The sequence below is a fragment of the Zingiber officinale genome, chromosome 2A (genome assembly GCF_018446385.1).
Source record: "Zingiber officinale cultivar Zhangliang chromosome 2A, Zo_v1.1, whole genome shotgun sequence".
NCBI classification, from domain to species: Eukaryota; Viridiplantae; Streptophyta; class Magnoliopsida; order Zingiberales; family Zingiberaceae; genus Zingiber; species Zingiber officinale.
This window is the reverse complement of record NC_055988.1, coordinates 125332167-125350904: the sequence shown is the minus strand read 5'-3', so window position 1 is coordinate 125350904 and position 18738 is coordinate 125332167. Positions and strand designations below refer to the sequence as shown.

At 35.9% G+C, this 18738-nt stretch overlaps 1 protein-coding gene across 2 annotated transcripts in view; it reads left to right on the top strand.

Moving 5' to 3' along the window:
• LOC122042228 (uncharacterized protein At5g08430-like) overlaps nucleotides 1-14347 on the top strand; it is a 30504-nt gene extending 16157 nt beyond the window's left edge. For both annotated transcript variants that reach the window (XM_042602238.1, XM_042602237.1), the window contains 5 exons: nucleotides 5806-5876; nucleotides 6046-6194; nucleotides 10335-10376; nucleotides 10470-10517; nucleotides 13618-14347. In XM_042602238.1, coding sequence (XP_042458172.1) covers nucleotides 5806-5876; nucleotides 6046-6194; nucleotides 10335-10376; nucleotides 10470-10517; nucleotides 13618-13931 — 624 coding nt within the window. In that variant the 3' untranslated portion in view covers nucleotides 13932-14347. The remainder of the gene's footprint in view (nucleotides 1-5805; nucleotides 5877-6045; nucleotides 6195-10334; nucleotides 10377-10469; nucleotides 10518-13617) is intronic.
• The last annotated feature ends 4391 nt before the right edge of the window (nucleotides 14348-18738 follow it).

The window sequence follows — 18738 nt, the reverse complement described above, 5'->3', positions numbered from 1 at the left end:
ATTTATTATATATTTTTAGAATTAAAATAAATTAATATATAATTAATTAGATAATTTTATTAGAGTTTAATTAAGTCTCTTTGGATTATTCTTATCATAGCTAGGAGTTACTTGAGACAATTAACCTAAGTTCAGTTTTAATTAAAAAATGTGACACATCGTAATCTCCGGTGCAATTGTCGGGGTTGCACGACCCCTTTGGCGTGGCTGTTGTGGTGTGTGACACCTCTGCGGTTGGTGTCGGGTCATGCCGGTTCCGGTTGGCAGGCGGAACGTTGTCCGTTTTGACCGGCTCGGCACGATATTTCAATCTGTAAATCTCCTAGTCGATTAAACATCATCTAGTCAATTGGTTCCAGTTCCTAGTTCTAGTTAACTGAAATATGTCCAATCGACTAACATTGGTTGAGAAATTATATGAGCCACATAAGTTACCCTAAGGTCTTGGCCATAAGCTATTAATAAAAGCATGACCCACATAAGTTACCCTAAGGTCTTGGCCATAAGCTATTAACAAAAGCATGACCCCCTGAGCACTCTTAAGTTGAACTAATAGTTAACCATGTCATTGGTCGAGTCTTGAAAGCCTTGCCTCCACTCCAACTCCCTACAAACGAAACCATAGGTCGTTGACAATGTTCCGACACATAAGTCCATGAGGGGACCCCAATAATAATATCACTAAGTTATAAGGATTCAAAACATAAATCAACCCTAATGAAACTCTACCTAGGCAATCATACCATCAATACAATTTAATTTGAAAATACACCTAAGATTACAACACACAATTTAATACAACATCACATAGCTTCAATTCCTTCTCTAGGGTCAATGACCATCCATGAGTTTGAAGCTTCTTATGCCTCTAATACAAATTTAACTTAGTTTGTATTGCTAAACCATCAAAATGTTGTAGTTAAAGCAAATCTCAAGGGAAGAAACTATAGTCCCAATAATTTGTGTTGTATATCTATTTTTAAGTATGTAACGTACAAGGATCTAATTGTACTTATCTTTAATCTAATTACATGTTGGTAGAATAATGCCTAGGCCATTGATTTTGGTGAGATTATTCTCCATTAATGGTATCTGAGCTACCTTTATTTATTCTCTTGGAATTGTGAGTCACCCTTTCATGTCTCCTTCCATCACGATGGGGGAAGCATACATCTATGTGTCTCCCTTTTAAGAATTGCCCATGCATACACTTCTCTGTCGTTGCCTCTGTTCCTCCACCTACTTGTCATTTGCAACCATTGTTTTTTTTGGTTTGTCACCATGCTAAGAACTTAAGATGCAAGGCTATCCCTATTGTTGCAAGAGCTTTTGGGATTGTCTACTTTAGATTCACATGTCGAACACATTCACTTTCTTCCATATTGATACAGTGCTCACCATATTCTTCCTTTATTGATAATGCAATTTCCTTAAAACCCTGAAGCACACTGTTACACCTGTTGGAGGACATAACCACTTTTTGTAAGAAATTTTCATTGTATTTTTGTTGTTTATTACCATAGAAAGGATGAGAAAAATAGAACTTATGCATTTTGGATTTATGCTGGTTAATGACTCAAGATGAGTTAGAAACATAGGATAATGAAAACTAGTATCTTGAATTTGACAATTGCATGGGAAAGGACTAATAATTATTAGTGCTACTTTGACAAGTGATTGATCTCATTCTTATTCTCTATCAGTTTGAGATTTATTCGGTCACACTAGCTATTTTCTTTATGTAAGAGCATATTGATAAATTACTTACAGTATCATGCTGATCTGTACACACATGCCGGAATTTAAATGAATTTTAATTTATAATTCTTGTTCAGTTATTTTTTTACTTATAGTATATAGAAATTAAAAAAATCATTTGCATAGAATTTTGAGCAATAAGTTACAAAGTATCATATTTCAATTATTAATTACACCTTGTTAATAGCAAAAGAAGTGTCGTGCAGTGGATGAGGGCATAGGTTCTTTGAACATTGTTGTGATATCAACCCATACTTTTCTAAGACTTATATTAAATAACACTTTTTGGACATCTGATATTGAAACTAATTTTTTCATTTGTTCATCAATATATCTTAGTTTATCATTGAGAGTTAGACTTGGATTGCTACCATTAGATCTAGAACCAAAACCAGAATGAATACACATACAAGATACGGATGCACATAATTCTCTAAGCTTTAACACCTAATTCCCTAAGCTTTAATATAATGGATCATTGTATGGTGCATCAAAACTGTAACAGGAAGGATAAGAGTATAATAAACCTTGATTGGGATCAACCTTGGCTAGGCTCTCTCACGTATCATAATAACCATGAGCTTTATTTAGTTGGCTATCCTTATATCAAGTTTGACGTTGGCTAAAGTTTAGCGCTATGTATGTATGGACATACCTCTGGTGTTGTAGTCGAGGAAATATAAGTTTTACCACCATTCAGTGTATTTCCAATGTCATCATCGACTTCAACACTTAGTTGACCAAAGTATGTATATCAAACTTTAATAGTTGGAGTCAAGATGCATATTTTTCTATTCAATTTCTCTATGGTAATAGTCATGGAGCATATATGACTTTGATGAGCTATAAAATGGAAGGAAGTCAAAGTAGCTAAAGAATATGACATCTTGTATTAAAGGTAGCTTGGTCTTTAAATCTAAGTTGAAATTAATATGCTAGTTGTACAAAAGATGATTTTGGAGGTACTACTAAACATTGAGACAGTGACTAGCAAAGTAATGAGGGCCAAGCATGTCGAGCACTAGTGGCAACCTACACCTATTTGGTTGTGAGCACAGGAATAGGTTGTTTAGGTTTTTAGAAGTTGTTGGTTGCGAAAGCAGCGTCGTGAAAAGGAAGAAATGTGTCAAGAGGATCCCTAGATTGCTCTCAGTTGAGGGACTTTTGTAGAGTGACAAGGAAGAGATGTTGACGTTAGAGTGGGTGCTTGGTTATTGGCATTTGATGTTGCTTTTGGTGAAGGGTTGCAGGGTGAGCGTAAGGGCTCAACAAAGAAATTGCCATTTATGAGATATTAGATAAGGGGAGGGTATGTTTGATGCTTTTTGTTTGTCTTAAGAGGGAGAAAGATATCTCACATAAGAGCAGGTGGGAATGAACATAAGTCCTCGTCATGAATCAATGATAAACATGAATAAGAGCTAGCGACTTTGATAGCATGTGAAGGGGAAATTTTGTGTTCTCAACATAGCTAGGCTGGCTTGTCTACACATATAGGTTGGCTTATCTACACATATATCCATTATATTCCAGAGATTCATAATTAGGTCTTTGTATTTATAATAATACAATAAGTCCTCAATATATGCTTTTATACTATAAGAATCATAAAGTTTTGAATTTTTCATAATAATTCTAGAAATTGAAAATTAAACATAAATGCGAAATATAACATTCAAAATTTTAGCAAATTATAAGATATTATAATCATATGCTTTGATCCTATTAGCTCTACTATTTGTTTCTATCAACTCTTTGTTCCTTAGTAGGATCTTGATCTCTTGACAGCCTTGATCTAAACCCTTCTTGATTATGGGATCCTGCTTTCTACCTTGACCTTTCTATTTGTATGATCTTGCACATTCTCATAAGTGTATTGTCTTGCACATTCTCTTTCCGATTACTTATCTTATACCTTGTCATCGCAATATTCTACTTTCATTTATTCTTCAACATTAATCAAGGTTCCTCAAACCATGGTTTGAAATCTCATACTTTGCTCGGTGAAATGGTTGAAACATATCATTTCAATAAATTACCAAAAGTCAATACTATTCAACACTGAGACAATTTCTCTTATGTCATTGTGCCAATCTTGGACGAGTATCATTGCACATCAACACTCAACACCCCTTAAATACTGAAATTGAGATATATTGTTATTTTTTATTTTGTAATTTCTCTCCATATAACGTCAAAATTGTAATATTCCAGATGGAAAGCAAATATTGAATTTAACTGTGTATGCAACAGTGGTATCTTTTTCTTCCTTTGGCCTCTAATTTACTATTAATACTGTATATCAGAATATCGGCATGATACTGTTTCAATATCGTTCATTCTGGTCAAAGACTAAAACACATGCATGACTCAACATTTCGAACCTGAAACTATCGTAGAGGTTCTATATTTAATCCAAGACGGTGACAAGTTATAGAAGATGAAATGACATCATTGCATTTTAATTATGTTAATTGAGTTGGTGTGTCTAACATGGATGTGGATCCGAGTGTTCAACACAACTATTTTCAAGGTTGAGGGGTTGATGAAAAGTCCAAGTATGAAAGACTGCAAACATATGGAAATTAATTTCTCTTTGAAGTCCTTCAAAGAAGTTTTGTTGTTGGGTACAAGTGGGAGCTTATAGCTAAACTATCTGCTTTGTTCGTAATCTCAAAGCTTGATTGGCGGTAAAAGAACATATATAGAATGTTGGCTATATGAATATATTTTCTACTAGTGCCAAGGGCATTATGTCTCTCATATTGATATCACTTTGATAATTATCTCCTGATGTCCACTGGTGCATTGGTTAGAGATCATGAATTATGATTTTCCATAAAAATCTGTGTAGGTTGAAATAATCCCCAGAGTATGATTTCAAAAATTTAGTGTTACATTTAGTTTGGTACTATAAGAAATAACATATTACTCAAGTTTTTACATTATTCTCAATCTGGGAAATGAGTCTTCTCATTGACAATGTAGAACTGATTATTTTACAGATGAATGCATTACATGCATCACAAGGTTGAAAGTCTACCACCTATTAGCATGATGCCAATGACTTAGAATACATAGATATTTTTTAAACTTCGAGGTTACTCAACAAGTGCAGACAATCTCACAGTGAAGATACTAGTTGGACATGTTTCAAGAGACTAATTTCGAAAGTGCTACGATTCTAATAATATTTTGGCTTTGAATATCAGACTAATATGCTAGGGGAGTCCTTATCGGATATAAGGAAATGTTATACATTAGTTAATAAATTGAACTATCTAGCATAGATAGACTTGACATCTCCTTTGTTAAGGCCAGTGGAAGTCAATTTTGAGTGTTATTTGATACCTCAAGGCTGTCCGAAGCAAGGGTGTCTTATGTCATGGTTGTGGTCACCTTCAAATTATAGATGTATAATGGGCTAGTGCTTCTATAAATTCAAGACCCAAATTGCCTTATTAGGTTGCCAGATGACCCAGATCAAGCACAGATGCAAAACATACGCTATGACTCTTGTCACATGTGAGTTTGTTTCACTCAAACAGTTGCAATGAACTAATGTAACTATATTGTGAGAATCAACCTTCCTTGCACATTCTCTCCAATTTTCTTTCATAAGTGGTCAAACACAGAGATAGATTGTCATTTTCTTAGATAGATGGTGCTAAGTAGATTGTTACATTGTTTTATAGTTTCAATTATGAGTTTGCAGTCTTGCTAGTTAAATCTTTGGGAAGTCCTAGAATTGAATACACATATAACATGTTACATTACTATCATGTCTTATCCAGCTCAAGGAGGGAGTTCTGAGGACCTCTTTTAAATATATAATTGTACAGGGATCTGGACCTATAATTTCCCTAATCTAATATATATGTTTAATTAAAGGGGGTTCGTAAGTCATTAATTGTGATAAGATTGTTCCCCATTACTTATGTATTCACGAGGAGGGCATACAACATATCAAGCTCCATCATTTTGTTGTCTATATTTCATATCTTTTAATTTACCTGCTATGAAGTTGATTAACTTCCTTTCCTACAGTGGATTGACAAGGAAATTTTGAAGTTACAGAAACTGATTGATCAAGCAAATGAAAAAGGATGGCGTAGAGAATATCCTTCAAATGTGGAAATATGTACAAGCATCATATGCAGTGTTTATACAATTGCTTTTATTGCTTGCTTCTTTAGCACATATCATATTCATGCTGTGGAATAAATTAAAATTGAAAATTGTATTTATATTATTTCTCCTTGACAATTTCTGGGTAATGGGTATTACACTATTTCAGTATATTGACAAAAGAGAAAAACTTCTTATGCCAGAAGAGAGAAATCGTCTTCTTCAAGAAATTCCAGATGTTGTTGTCGATACCTGCCAAATTGAGGAACATAGGAATAATCCACTAAATTCTCCTCCAGAAAAGAAAGGTTGTCTGCAATAGTATCCATTCAACTTGGTGTTGTCAGATTGCAATCTTATTTGTCCTTGATATGCATCTTTATTCAATTTATTGGCTATATTATTTTATAGGAACTGTCTGTTTTATTATATCATTTCTGCTGTGAATCAGAATACTCTGATTAGGCCTAATGAATCAACATCTGTTCCTTAAATAACATTTCTAAATCCCTTTATATGATCTTATAACAACATTCTGTTGTAGCAAATGATATGATGTATTTGTGAAGGCAAGCAAGTTTTTGGGTTGTTACTGTTGGATTTTTCGGGCCTCGAAAATCGCTTTTCGCGTCGCGGAAATCCCGAAATCCCCAGCCACGGATCCGTGCGAAGTAAAAACTTTCGAAAACAAAATTACGAGTACGAGTTTACTAACCTATAGATCTACACTAGAACTATATGTTAAGAGTTTTACCCTTGATGCGTGCCTTTCGCGAATCCCGCTCGTCCAAGGTGCCGGATCTCAAGTTGTCAAGGTAGACAACTCTCTATGCGTATCCACACGAACACAAGAAGGAGATCACCAAACTAAAGTGTGCTAGCACATTAGTAGGGTTCGGCAAGATGAGGAGAGGAAGAGCAAGAAGAGAGAGCTCTAGGAGGAAGAAGATGAGAGTTACATCACAAATGAAAACCCACCCATGCAATTGATGTGGCCGGCCACATTAAGAGGAGTTGTAACCTCCATGGAATGCCAAGAGTCACAACTCTTGGTAACTCCCATGAGGTGGCATCCCACTTAAGCAACCATGATGATGTGGAGCATCATCATTGGCCCACTCAATGCCAACTCACCAATGAGGTGGCATAAAGTCAAGTCAAACTTGACTCTTCATCTTCCTCTCAAGTCAAGTCAAACTTGACTTAATCTCTCTCATGGTTGATCTAATCCAACCATTTAATTCAAGCCAATTTAATATATAATGAATCTAATTCATTTAATTAAATTGATTCAATGAGTCATAATCTAAATTAGACTCATTGAACACATGAATCAACTTGAGTCCAACTCAATTAGCCCAATTAGGATTACTCTTAATCCAATTTGATTCATCACATGAATCTAATCCTCTTGGTTCATCATATGAACCTAATCTCCATCTAATTGTCCTTAGTGTGTGATCCTATAGGTTCTTGTAACGTTGGCAATGCCCCTAAACCCATTTAGGAGCATAAGTAATGAGCGGTATCTAGCAACACATCATTACTACCCAAGTTACAAGAATGTTGAGATCCAACATCACCTTGTGACTACTAATTGTGACTCCTCACAATATATGACAAGTGTCCTTCTATCCTAGACATTTAGATTGATCAATCTGAGGCATAGACCGTGTCATCCTCAGACCAATCTAAATCTTGAACTCCAAGTAGACTCACTAAATCAAATGAGCTCAATATCTCATATTGACTCATTTGGGCATGGCCATGCACTTCGTGGTCTCACTCTATCAAGAATATCGATGTCGTTCGTCATATAGGAGGGATTGATCCCATCTACATCACTCACATCCCTCTGTATAATTCGTTACATACCCAGTAATCATCTTTTATAGTCCATCCAGTTACGGGTGACGTTTGACGAAACCAAAGTACATAACTCCTTATGTAGGGAACCATGGTGACTTCAGGTCTAAGGACTAGTAAGGACTAGTAGTCATACTAATAGCCACATGAGAAAGTATATGACACTCATATAACGATCCATGATACTTTCTCATGGCGGGTCATTCAGTATACATTCTCTAATGCATACCCATGTGTCAACTTGATATCTCTATGTCACTTGTGAGATCAAGTCATCGAGTTGACCTACATGCTAGTCTTATTGCATTAACATTGTCCCTGAATGTTAATACTCGACTAGGAATGATTAAGAGTAGTGTTCCCTATATCATCTCACTATCGGTTCAACTAACCGATTGATATAGGTGAGAACCTTCTACTCAAGGACGCTATTATACTTAGTTTATTTGGCACCAATACAAGTAAGTATAATAACCAAAACAAATGTCTTTATTTATATATAAGAATATGATACAATAAGTCCATAATATAATCATCAAATGATTGACTATAGGGCTCTAACTAACAATACTCTGATTAGGCCTAATGAATCAACATCTGTTCCTTAAATAACATTTCTAAATCCCTTTATATGATCTTATAACAACATTCTGTTGTAGCAAATGATATGATGTATTTGTGAAGGCAAGCAAGTTTTTGGGTTGTTACTATGCGTTTTATGTTTTCATTTATTCTTTTTGGATTATAGTATTTTCCCTGCTTCTAAATACTTAGCCTATTTGTTCATGCATATCATTTTTCTTTGCTACACAAATTTCTACTTATCATCCATTCCCCATTCGAAAACCAAAACCCCCTCTGCCCCTCTTCCCTGGTCTGAAACCATCAAAACTCGACTAACCCTATCTCATTCCTTTGTTATCCACAGCGATGAATACATTGTTGAAGGAACCAAGTCAATCCTTCCTAATTCCTCTGATTGCCCTCATCAACCTCATTCTGAAGCTGTGACATTTTTGGTTGGCTAATTCGAAGGGCTCCGCCTGCCCATTCCCCTGTTTACACCCATATCCTGACCTTTTTTAAAATCCCCTTAAAACAACTCCCAAGTCCCAAGTCCCAACTCCTTTCGTATCCTAGCCGGCACCATTATTGTTTTCAAATATCTTGGTCTTTCTCTATCTCCCGTCCTCTTCCACTGCTTATATCAATTAAAAATGGCGGAGCAATTGTATTCTTTTTTCTGCTCAATTGTCATGGCAACTAATTATTTTAGCATATTGGCATAGGATTTTGTTGAATAGGATCTCCATATCACATGGTGCTAAAAATCTTTGAAAATTTGATGAAAGCAAAATATAATGAGCACAATTTGTAATAAGGCCATAGTAAAATACTGACTCAAAATATAAAACCAAATCAGAACTCTAATACGAATTGAAATGACATGCTCTAAATTGACCCTTTCCTTTGGTAGGACTGAGTTCATATAGCGGCATGGCAACTCTATTAGCTTTCATTATGCTGACCATTTAAAAAGTTACAAAGGTGCCAAATAATGCTTGCAACTTATCCAATATCTCCCATTTAGTCACTAATTCACAACAAGAATTATGGTTTTTTTTTGTTTGGAATGCTAATTTTATACCTCACTTTGTAATACTTAATTATTGTGGCATTGGGTGGTTAGAAACCCATCTCTTACATAATGTCATGTCTTATATTGACTTTGTTTGAGATTTAAATCCTATCCTGGGGTATGGGAAAGAAAATTCATACCAAATGTGAGCTAAGTGGTCAGGAACGAATCCATTCATATATTGGATCTACAAATTGGTGTGATTTTCTAACACCACACTCGCCCTCACCCTCACCCTCGCCCTCACCCTCACCCTCACCCTCACCCTCACCCTCACAGTCAAGAAATATCAAATTTGTACTGTGAATCAGGAAAGTGGAAAAACATAGTCGAGCTTGTAGAACAAAAGGGCTTAGTACTCAAGGAAATTAGTTGAAATTTTTTTTTGCTATGTGCTTGTGCCTGCAGTTAAGAATAAAAGTAATAATACTAATTTTAGTAATTATTTTGATTAGTTTTGGCCATCATGAACCAATGAGTTTAGAATTCAAACCACTATAGAAGTATCTATATATCTTTACGTTAAAGAATCGTCAATCAAATTCTATTATATCAAATGATTCCTTTTAGCATTTCTTCATTCTTCTCCTCCATCTCCTTCAAGGAGATTGATGTTGTCTCCCTAAGAACACTAGTTATCTTCACCTGTGGATCTCGTTTTGTGTTCCTCTAACATGTGTGGTCTCAGTTTTTTTATTGCCATCTTAAATATGATTAGGTGTTAATTCCTCTAGCTTATTTTGTTAACAAAATGTCTTCTGTACTTCTGTAACTTAATAATCAAAATTTTGTTATAAATTGGGTTCTGGTATTCTCAATTGATGTTGTAACACTTGTAACTAGCATGAATGGAATTTCGACAGTTCAGATATCTCAATAATTAGAATGACTACAATCATATTACAGAAACATGTTTGACTCTGATTCAATTTTTTGTGTGCAGATAATGGATCTGCAGTCCATCTAGTCACAGCAAGATTTCCAGGTCTGTTACCTCATGCTATCAATTAAATTTTCATCACACAGTGAATTGGAAGAAGTGGCATTGTTCAATCAGGTTTATATTTGAACTGTTCAGGACAAGGAGTTGCAATCCACCAAACCAATGATGAAATGACTCTTGCAGGTTTGCCAACTTGTATTTATTATAAAATTTTGTTTGTAGTTTGATGCTTCCAAAAAATTTAGCAACTTCAAGTTTTTAGAACTAAGGGATGAAACATTTTAATAGGAATCTGCTGCCTTTTTTTTGCCAGGACTTTCATCTATCTAAGGGTATCTTCCTAGGAGGATCTAATATCTTTGCCACTAAAACCGGATCCCATTTTGTTTATTTGTTTTCATCATGCTCAACATTTTTATTTTCCTATTTCTATTGACATTGTGTTTATGATTTCTGCATCATTTTTCTGAATTTTGTTTTTCTAGAATGATGGGTCATCATCGCTGAGCTAACTTACCTATCCAGTGTTAGCATGCTTGTAATAACTTAAGCATGGTATACTGACCGAAAGAATCCATAGACATAAGTTCTATATTTTATCTTCCTCTTGTTCTTTGATTCACAAAATATAAATAAATTGGATAGTAGTAGAAGTGTTTGGGGATATTTTTGTCTTTCAAGGACCTACTGCTTTTAAAAATATTTGTGGCTCTTGTAGAAGACAGTTAATATTGCATAGTCTGGTTGCATGCGCTCAGCATCTTATTTTCCCAAAATCTTCTTCTATTGCCCTGATTTGGGAGAAGAATAGTTTGATTTTCACAATCTTTTATTAGTTTCCATTATGATAAATTATACATCTTAATTTATTTCGATATGGTACTTATTATATACTGAAAATCCTCTATTTCATTCTTAGAAAATCACTGTTTCTTAAATTCCTGGGATTAATTGCAATAGCTCGAAGTGAACTAGAATTAATAGTCCAATTTGGAGAGAGAAAATTACTAGTGAACCATGTTAATTATTTACAGGTACTAAACATCAGTTCAGACCTTTATGTAAATGTTCATGGAACTAGTCTAGAGAATTGCTATTTACTTGGGATTCTTACTTTGGTGGTGATCAAATTTTGGTTGCCTATATGTGCTTGCATCTGATGTTGGTAGGGTAGGGAAGCAAGCATCATGTAAAGGTTCCTTGCCTTTGTTCCATTAAGTGCTCCTTAGGTCCCAAATGAGCACACTATGCCAAACTCTTTACTAAAGTCTTCGTCCCATTCACTTGTTAAATCACTTTCTTCTATAATGAACTCTTTTTCTTTTGAACTCATTATTCCTCCCTTCTGTTCACCTTTGTCAATTATTTTCAATAGAATAGGTGAAACTTCTCTACTCTAAAAGCCCAATTAGAAAGGCATGACATCAGTATTAAAAGGAAAAAAGCATAGAGTCGATTCCTATTATGCTCCCACAAGTGCGCGGTTGCGTCGAAGAGTTATTGAATCCATAGGGACTGTGGTTAAGCACTAGTGAGGTTGTGAAGGAAGTTAGCTAGGCTATCGAAAGTTGGTTTTAGTTTCTACTCTAAGGAATGATAGAGAAAGAAAAGAGGGAGGAGAGGTCCAAGAGTTTTAGGGGTGAAGGGAATGCTACTCTAGGGTTTCGGTTTTATTGTAACGCTAGTTGATGCACTATGAATTGTCTATCTCTTACCCTCGATGTCTGTGCTTTGTAGGGATCCTAACTAGATACCGGTGCAGATGCACCGGAGTGCTTCTCCCATTGGCATCCAGTGCCATTAAGTAGAAGAGGTAACATGGAGAGCCCGGCTGTTAAGGGAACCAACTGGTCACATGAGGGCTCCCGGTCATATTCTCCATATTGCACAGATCACTTCCTAACACGGAATTGGGAGAAACTCATTAAACACTATTAGACAATCCCTTGTAGAGAATTGCCCTCCATTTTAAGGTGATGCCTGAGATGTTCGGTTGTTAAGGGAACCAATTGTCACATGAGGGCCCCCAGTCATACTATCTCATGCATCTCTCCTACACGGCTATCAATCTATACAATGGTTCAATTAAATGACACATACAAGTAATAGATTCCCACACACACATTCAATCAAACACAAACAAGGCACAAACATGTCATAGAACAAGAGATATCCAAATACATAGTGTTTACATCAATAATTGCGCTACAATTACTCCTTACATCCTAGAGTACGGAGATCTGCTCCATGAACAAAGGAAAGGACATCATAGACATGAAAAATAGGCAAGTATCAACTCGATCTACAAGATGGAGAAGGAAACTTAACCCGATGTGGAAGTTCGTTGTCGTTGAGATCCAATCCTTGTTTCGGAGGTAGACGGGATGGAGATTTTCGACTTCGGATTGTCAATTCTTGGCCGGGACGGTGTTGGATCTAGCCCTCTTGGAGGAAGAACCCTCCTCCCTTTGGAAAAGGGGAGAAGTCCCCTTAGGCGAGGGACATGGCCGTGCCTTGCGTTTTTGCCACAAGGGGGGACAGCTGAGGCACGGCTGTGCCACATTGGCATAGCCTACCCTTGGGGCGTTCGGCCATATGAGGCATGACCTGCCTTGTAAGATGCAGCAGGAGGAGGTACAGCCGTGCCTCCCAGGCACAGCCCTGCCGTGTATAGTTCATCAGAAGAGACATGCCCATGTGGATTTCGTTGGGGAGCTTCGAAAGGGCTTGGTGAGACACGGTCGTGTCTCTAGGCATGACATGGTCATTTGTCTTGTTGAATTTGTCTTCCAAAGCATGTTTTCGTTCCAAAATGTCTCTAAACGGCGTCCTGTCATGAAAAACAAAGAGAGGGCACATCTCCGAACAAAATAGAGCAATCATGCTGATAAATGATAGAAAGGGATGCAAGAACGTAAACCGTAAACAAGAAATGCGTGTGAATGTGTATCAAATAATGTCTAAAAACATATACAATCTACGCGCATCAATTCCAAATCTTCTCACAAGAGGGGACTACTCGGCAAAGTCAGAGAAGAACAAGGGATACAAGTAGAAGTACTACTTGCACTCTTAAGTTGTCACTCTTATATTTTTAGTAGGAAATACACTTTTAGCTTCTTTTTTTTTTTCTTTTGAACTTTCAATTTCTCTTGTAAAATGAATAAATTGATTTGGTTGTGTAATTGATGGAACTTTTGATTTAAAACTTGACATTGTTTTTTTCCAGAGACAAACTTGAAATGCTTTTGTTCATCAATCTCAATTTACTCGATTGTTGTAGAAAATCAAACGTCAAAAGACATTACGCAAGACGTTAATTCAACAAGCAGCGGTCAAGTAGTTGAAACCAAAGGTGGAGAAGTTCCAAACTCTAACTCAACTAACCAGATACCAGTAAGTCTCCTATTCGGAATGAAGGATAAAATATGGCATTACACCGACCCTTCTGGCAACGAGCAAGGGCCATTTAACATGGTATGTTTAAAGTATTGGATGGAACAAGGCTATTTTGGTGAAGATTTCAAGGTCTGGCGAGCAATTCAGTCACGAGAAGATGCCATGTCACTGACTGTTGCGCTTGGTCTTTGTCAATAGTGTCTTCTGCTTTATTTATGCTCCATTTCACTGCCATCAGCAAATCCACTTTTACAGAATCATATCCGACTGTACACCAGACCTCTCACCCTTTCTTGAGATTGAATTGCAGCGGTATTATATTTCCAAGATGCAGCAAGGAACTCAGCATCCTGTATGTTGATATTGGTTGCATCTTTGGGGCTCATTATTGGCCAGGTTAATCTTATTTTAGATTGCATCCTAAGAAGTAAAGTCTTGAAATGATAATTTAGACTTTTACTAAAGCATTCGATTGCATTTTGAACATGGATGGGATGGTTAAGTAATAGCTGAATTATGCTTTCTGTTGAAGCTACCTTGTAATTATGGCTCCGCTGTGCTTATTGCTGATAATTACATGCGTTTTTTAAAATTCCTTTTTGGAATTAGCTTTTCTAGTGCCGAGTCGTTTATGTAAGTTTTAAGCTGTTCCTCTGCATCATGTGTGTAGGTGGTCTTTCATGTGTGCAATGGGTTTTGATGCCTAAATTTCCCTTCTTTTGGTGATGGGAATTATTAATGCAGAGAATCTTTAATAAGAGCTACAATGAACCATGTTGATTTCTTCCTCTTCTTTCTCAGTCTGCATCAGCCATTTTACATACCGTTAATCTAAGAAAATTGTTGGCCTGAGGATACGGCGCGCCATGCTAAGTTTGTGTTCGTTTCCACAGATCATAAGGGAAGGAAGCATAGATTGACTGATATTGTTGTAGGATCATGTGTTCTAAAAAATTATATTTATGTTTGCATTGCATAACTTGTTTAATTACAACTCAAAACATAAATCTACACGCGTATTAATATTGCATGCAAATTCAAAAAAACAAGTGGAAGTTAATTCTGAAAGATTGGAAAAGTGATGGGTGAATATCGTTTGTTTGTTTGTTTATTTTTTTTTCTTATTAAGATAAAATTAAAGTTACATATAGAGACACAGATGGTTATTTAATTTAATTCAGAGTCTCTGTTGCGATTGTGTTGACTCTTATTTCAAGATTTGCAATTCTTGATTGCATTGTTGTGATTCTTTATCGTACTGTTGGATAATTTATTAAATTTTTTGTTTTAAATCTTCAGAAAAGAGGTACTTCATAGAATGATGCTTATAAGAATTATGCAAGTTAAAAGTAAATATATTGACAAATAAGATTTAAAAGAATTAAGAATTATGCAAGTTAAAAGTAAATGTATTGACAAATAAGATTTAAGATGAAGATTGTTGGAGATCTTTGGCGTCATAACTTGCATACAGAGTTGAGGCGTAGAGCTGTAGCAGCACAAATAGAGAGAATGAAGATTAGAAGATTGTATCGAAGTTCTCTTGGTTCGGAGCTCTAGATGGACTTATATAAGCCGTGTTTGGTCGATCGAAAAAGTCTTCTATTGATTAATCCTTTTGGTTGACCGATTTACCTAGTGGTTGAGTGATCATGCATCCTTCCTTGTTTGTTGAGATCTGATCTTCGCGTCATTAATGTCATTTAATGTTCGGCCGATTAATTCTTGAATTTTCTAACTTTGCCAAGATTGAATCTGCCACTATAATTATCAAATTAGGTTTGGTCGACCGATCAGCCTGACTTCCAAGTTTACTCTGCGCGATCTGAACCCTGGCACATTAGCTAGGTTCGGTCGACTGAACCTCTTGTTCGATCGATCGACCCTTCAGTTTCTACAAAAGATAGTTAGTTTAATAGTATAAAAAATATCCCGGCAACACAAAGTTAGTATAGTAATATAATGTTGTATAAGTAAAAAAAGACAGTAAGACTTATTTTGATCTCAATTTGGAAATCTCCTAGTTTCTTCAATTAGATCAGTGACCTAGGGTTTGTCTCTTTCCGGGGCACGAGACTTTTTCTGCTGATCACCTGTTCCACTAAATTTTTTTTTGTAATTCTAAATTAGCCAACAACAATAATAGTAATGCAAAATACTATAGTAAATTAAACTTACTGCCCCCGAGGCCATGGTGTTACGGTAGGACATCTAAGTTATCCCCTAGGTATCTGCGGTTTGAAACCCAACTACGGTGTATTTGTAAGAATTTTTCCTCCAAATGAAGGGGGTGTAATCAAAGGATGTTGGGCTTCTCGGATGCCTGCCGCGTGCACTTCCCGATTTATCCTGGTGGCCGGTGGAAAACTTTCGTGGGACCGGGCCGGTCATCCCAAGGATAGCCAATGAGGGTAATTGGGATTATCATTTTTTTATAATAAATTAAACTTACTATTCGATCAACCTTATTTAGAGTTTACTCCTTTAAAACTTCTCGTTACCTAAGGTTACCTCCCTTTAGAATTTTCATCATCTTGTTTTACTCAATAGGACCTAGGGTTACCTCCATTTAGGATTTTCTCCACCTAACTTTATTTATAACGACTTAGAGTTATCTCGCCTAAGATTTTCCTCTTTACTTAGGATTATCTCCCTCTAGAATTTTTTTTTGTCAAGCATCAGGTCATCTTAATCTACTTGGATGTACTAATCACTTAGTATACTTCTTATCTTTACTAATCATTCGATCAATCTTAATATGATTAGACTTCATTAAATATATTATTAAATAAATATTAAAATTCTGAACGTCGATTGTACTTCTAAATTCATGTTTACACAAGTCTTAACCTATCATATTATTACGTTATGAAGCTAAAACATAGAGCATTTATGCTATAGTTGAAGTTAATCATGTTTAATAAGTTTTATTAAAATTGAAACTCATAAAATTGTCATATCATCTTTTTGCCACCCTTAGAAGTAAACTATTTTTGCTAAATTGTGGTTGGCATAGAGTAGATTAATGAAAATGCAAGCTGGCAATATTGCTTGTTAAGGTATGCATTTGTATTAAAAACAAATGGTGTGACTGATGATAATAATATGACAAAATTCTATTATTTAAAATTAATTTCCTTCTCTGAATCCTTATGGACTTAATAATTTGTAAACTCACTGTTTATTTTTAATTTTATTTTCCTTCAAATCCAGCCACCAGATAACTACAAAAACGAGCATGTGAGTCCTAGTATGATGCCTGATACGATGATAAGATCTGATACAAGTCAATTATCATGATAAAGATTAAAGTTAAAATGATCAACGTCAAAATTCAGACGAGTGGAAGATGGTTACATTGATTGATCGGATAAATCAATGTCCAGTGGGCAGGAGATTCATCCGAGCGGATTGTCCGTCCGGCTCAGGATAAGGCGGTGGCATCTCTTGACTGAGCGCTTTAGGAAACATTGAGGCACCGAGTATGGAAGAGCTTGCCCAATCAAGAGGGTCAAGTCACCACTCACCGATCGATATTATCACACAGAAGAGTAGCCAAAACCGATCGAGCGGAGCAATCCTGGTGCCGAGCAGCTGACCCGTTCGGACAAACTGCAGGACACGTGGACCGTGCACGTTGGAATGTAGGGGGGTGTGGGCACGAACATATTGGAGAACGTGACTACTCACATATTAGAGAACATGCCCACGCTTCGAGAAACGTGCACGTCGTCCACCAGAGCTCTATATAAAAGAGAGTCCATCACCAGTGGAGATACGCATGATCTACTTTTACACATAATTCTACTATCGCTTCACTTCTTCTTCATATTTCGATGACTAACTTGAGCGTTAGAAGACCAATGTCGGGGACCCTTTTCCTGTATCGGTACTACATCGTCTGTTTTGCAGAGTGAAATAGAATTCCCATTCGATCAGCGAAAATACTATATCCTAACTTTCCAACTTGCACACTTTCGAACAAGATCAATAGCTAACATCAGGAATGGTTAACTCTAAGGACATTAAAAAATGTCTAATGTGAAATTCAAATTCTCACACTTACCATCCCAGAGTGGCCCAAGAGGCTTCAAATGGTCTTAAAGAAATAAAAATAAAAATAAAAATAATAATTTTAATTCATCTCATTGGATATCTTTGGAAGTGACCAGATCAGTCTTATGAAATTTTTTTACCAGTTATTAGGATAAATCAAAAAGTACACATGATGATCGACCTAGAAGTCTAGTATCAATATGAATATCCTATCATGACACCATAACCTCAGAGATTTCAAATGATTTCTTTTAAAAAATGATAATCCCAATTAGTCTCATTGACTATCCCTGGGTGACTGGCTCGGCCTCACAGAAATTTCCCACCGGTCATCAGGGTAAATCGGAAAGTACACACGGTGGCTAGTCCAGAAGCCCAACATCCTTTGATTATACCCCCTATTTGGAGGAAAAATTACTGTAAATATATCGTAATTGAGATTCAAACCACGAGTACCTGGGTGACAACCTAGATATCCTACGCAACACCATGGTCCTGGGGACCCTCAAATGATCTTTTTAAAAATAATGATTAACCAGATTGGGTAACGTCGAGTCTGGAGTGATTGACTCAACTTCACGAAAATTTTCCACCGACCATCAAAATAAATTGGAAAACACTCGCAGCGGACAGTACAGGAGCCTAACATCTTTTAATTGCGTGCACCTCAAATGATCTCCTTAGTACCATGATTAAGTGGTGAACACCTCCAAATTGGAAAATTTTAGAGGATGATAAATATTATTTTCAGTTCAATTTTGGTTTGAGTAATGATATGTAAAAAAAATTTTAGAAAAAATTTTAAGAATAGACATATAAATTCATAATTCATCATTTTTTATTTTTATAAATCTTATGATTGTATATGTCTATTCTTAAATTTTTCCTTCAGATTTTTCATCTCCATATCATTTTTCTGTTAATTTATAATTTATAATTTTTTTTGATT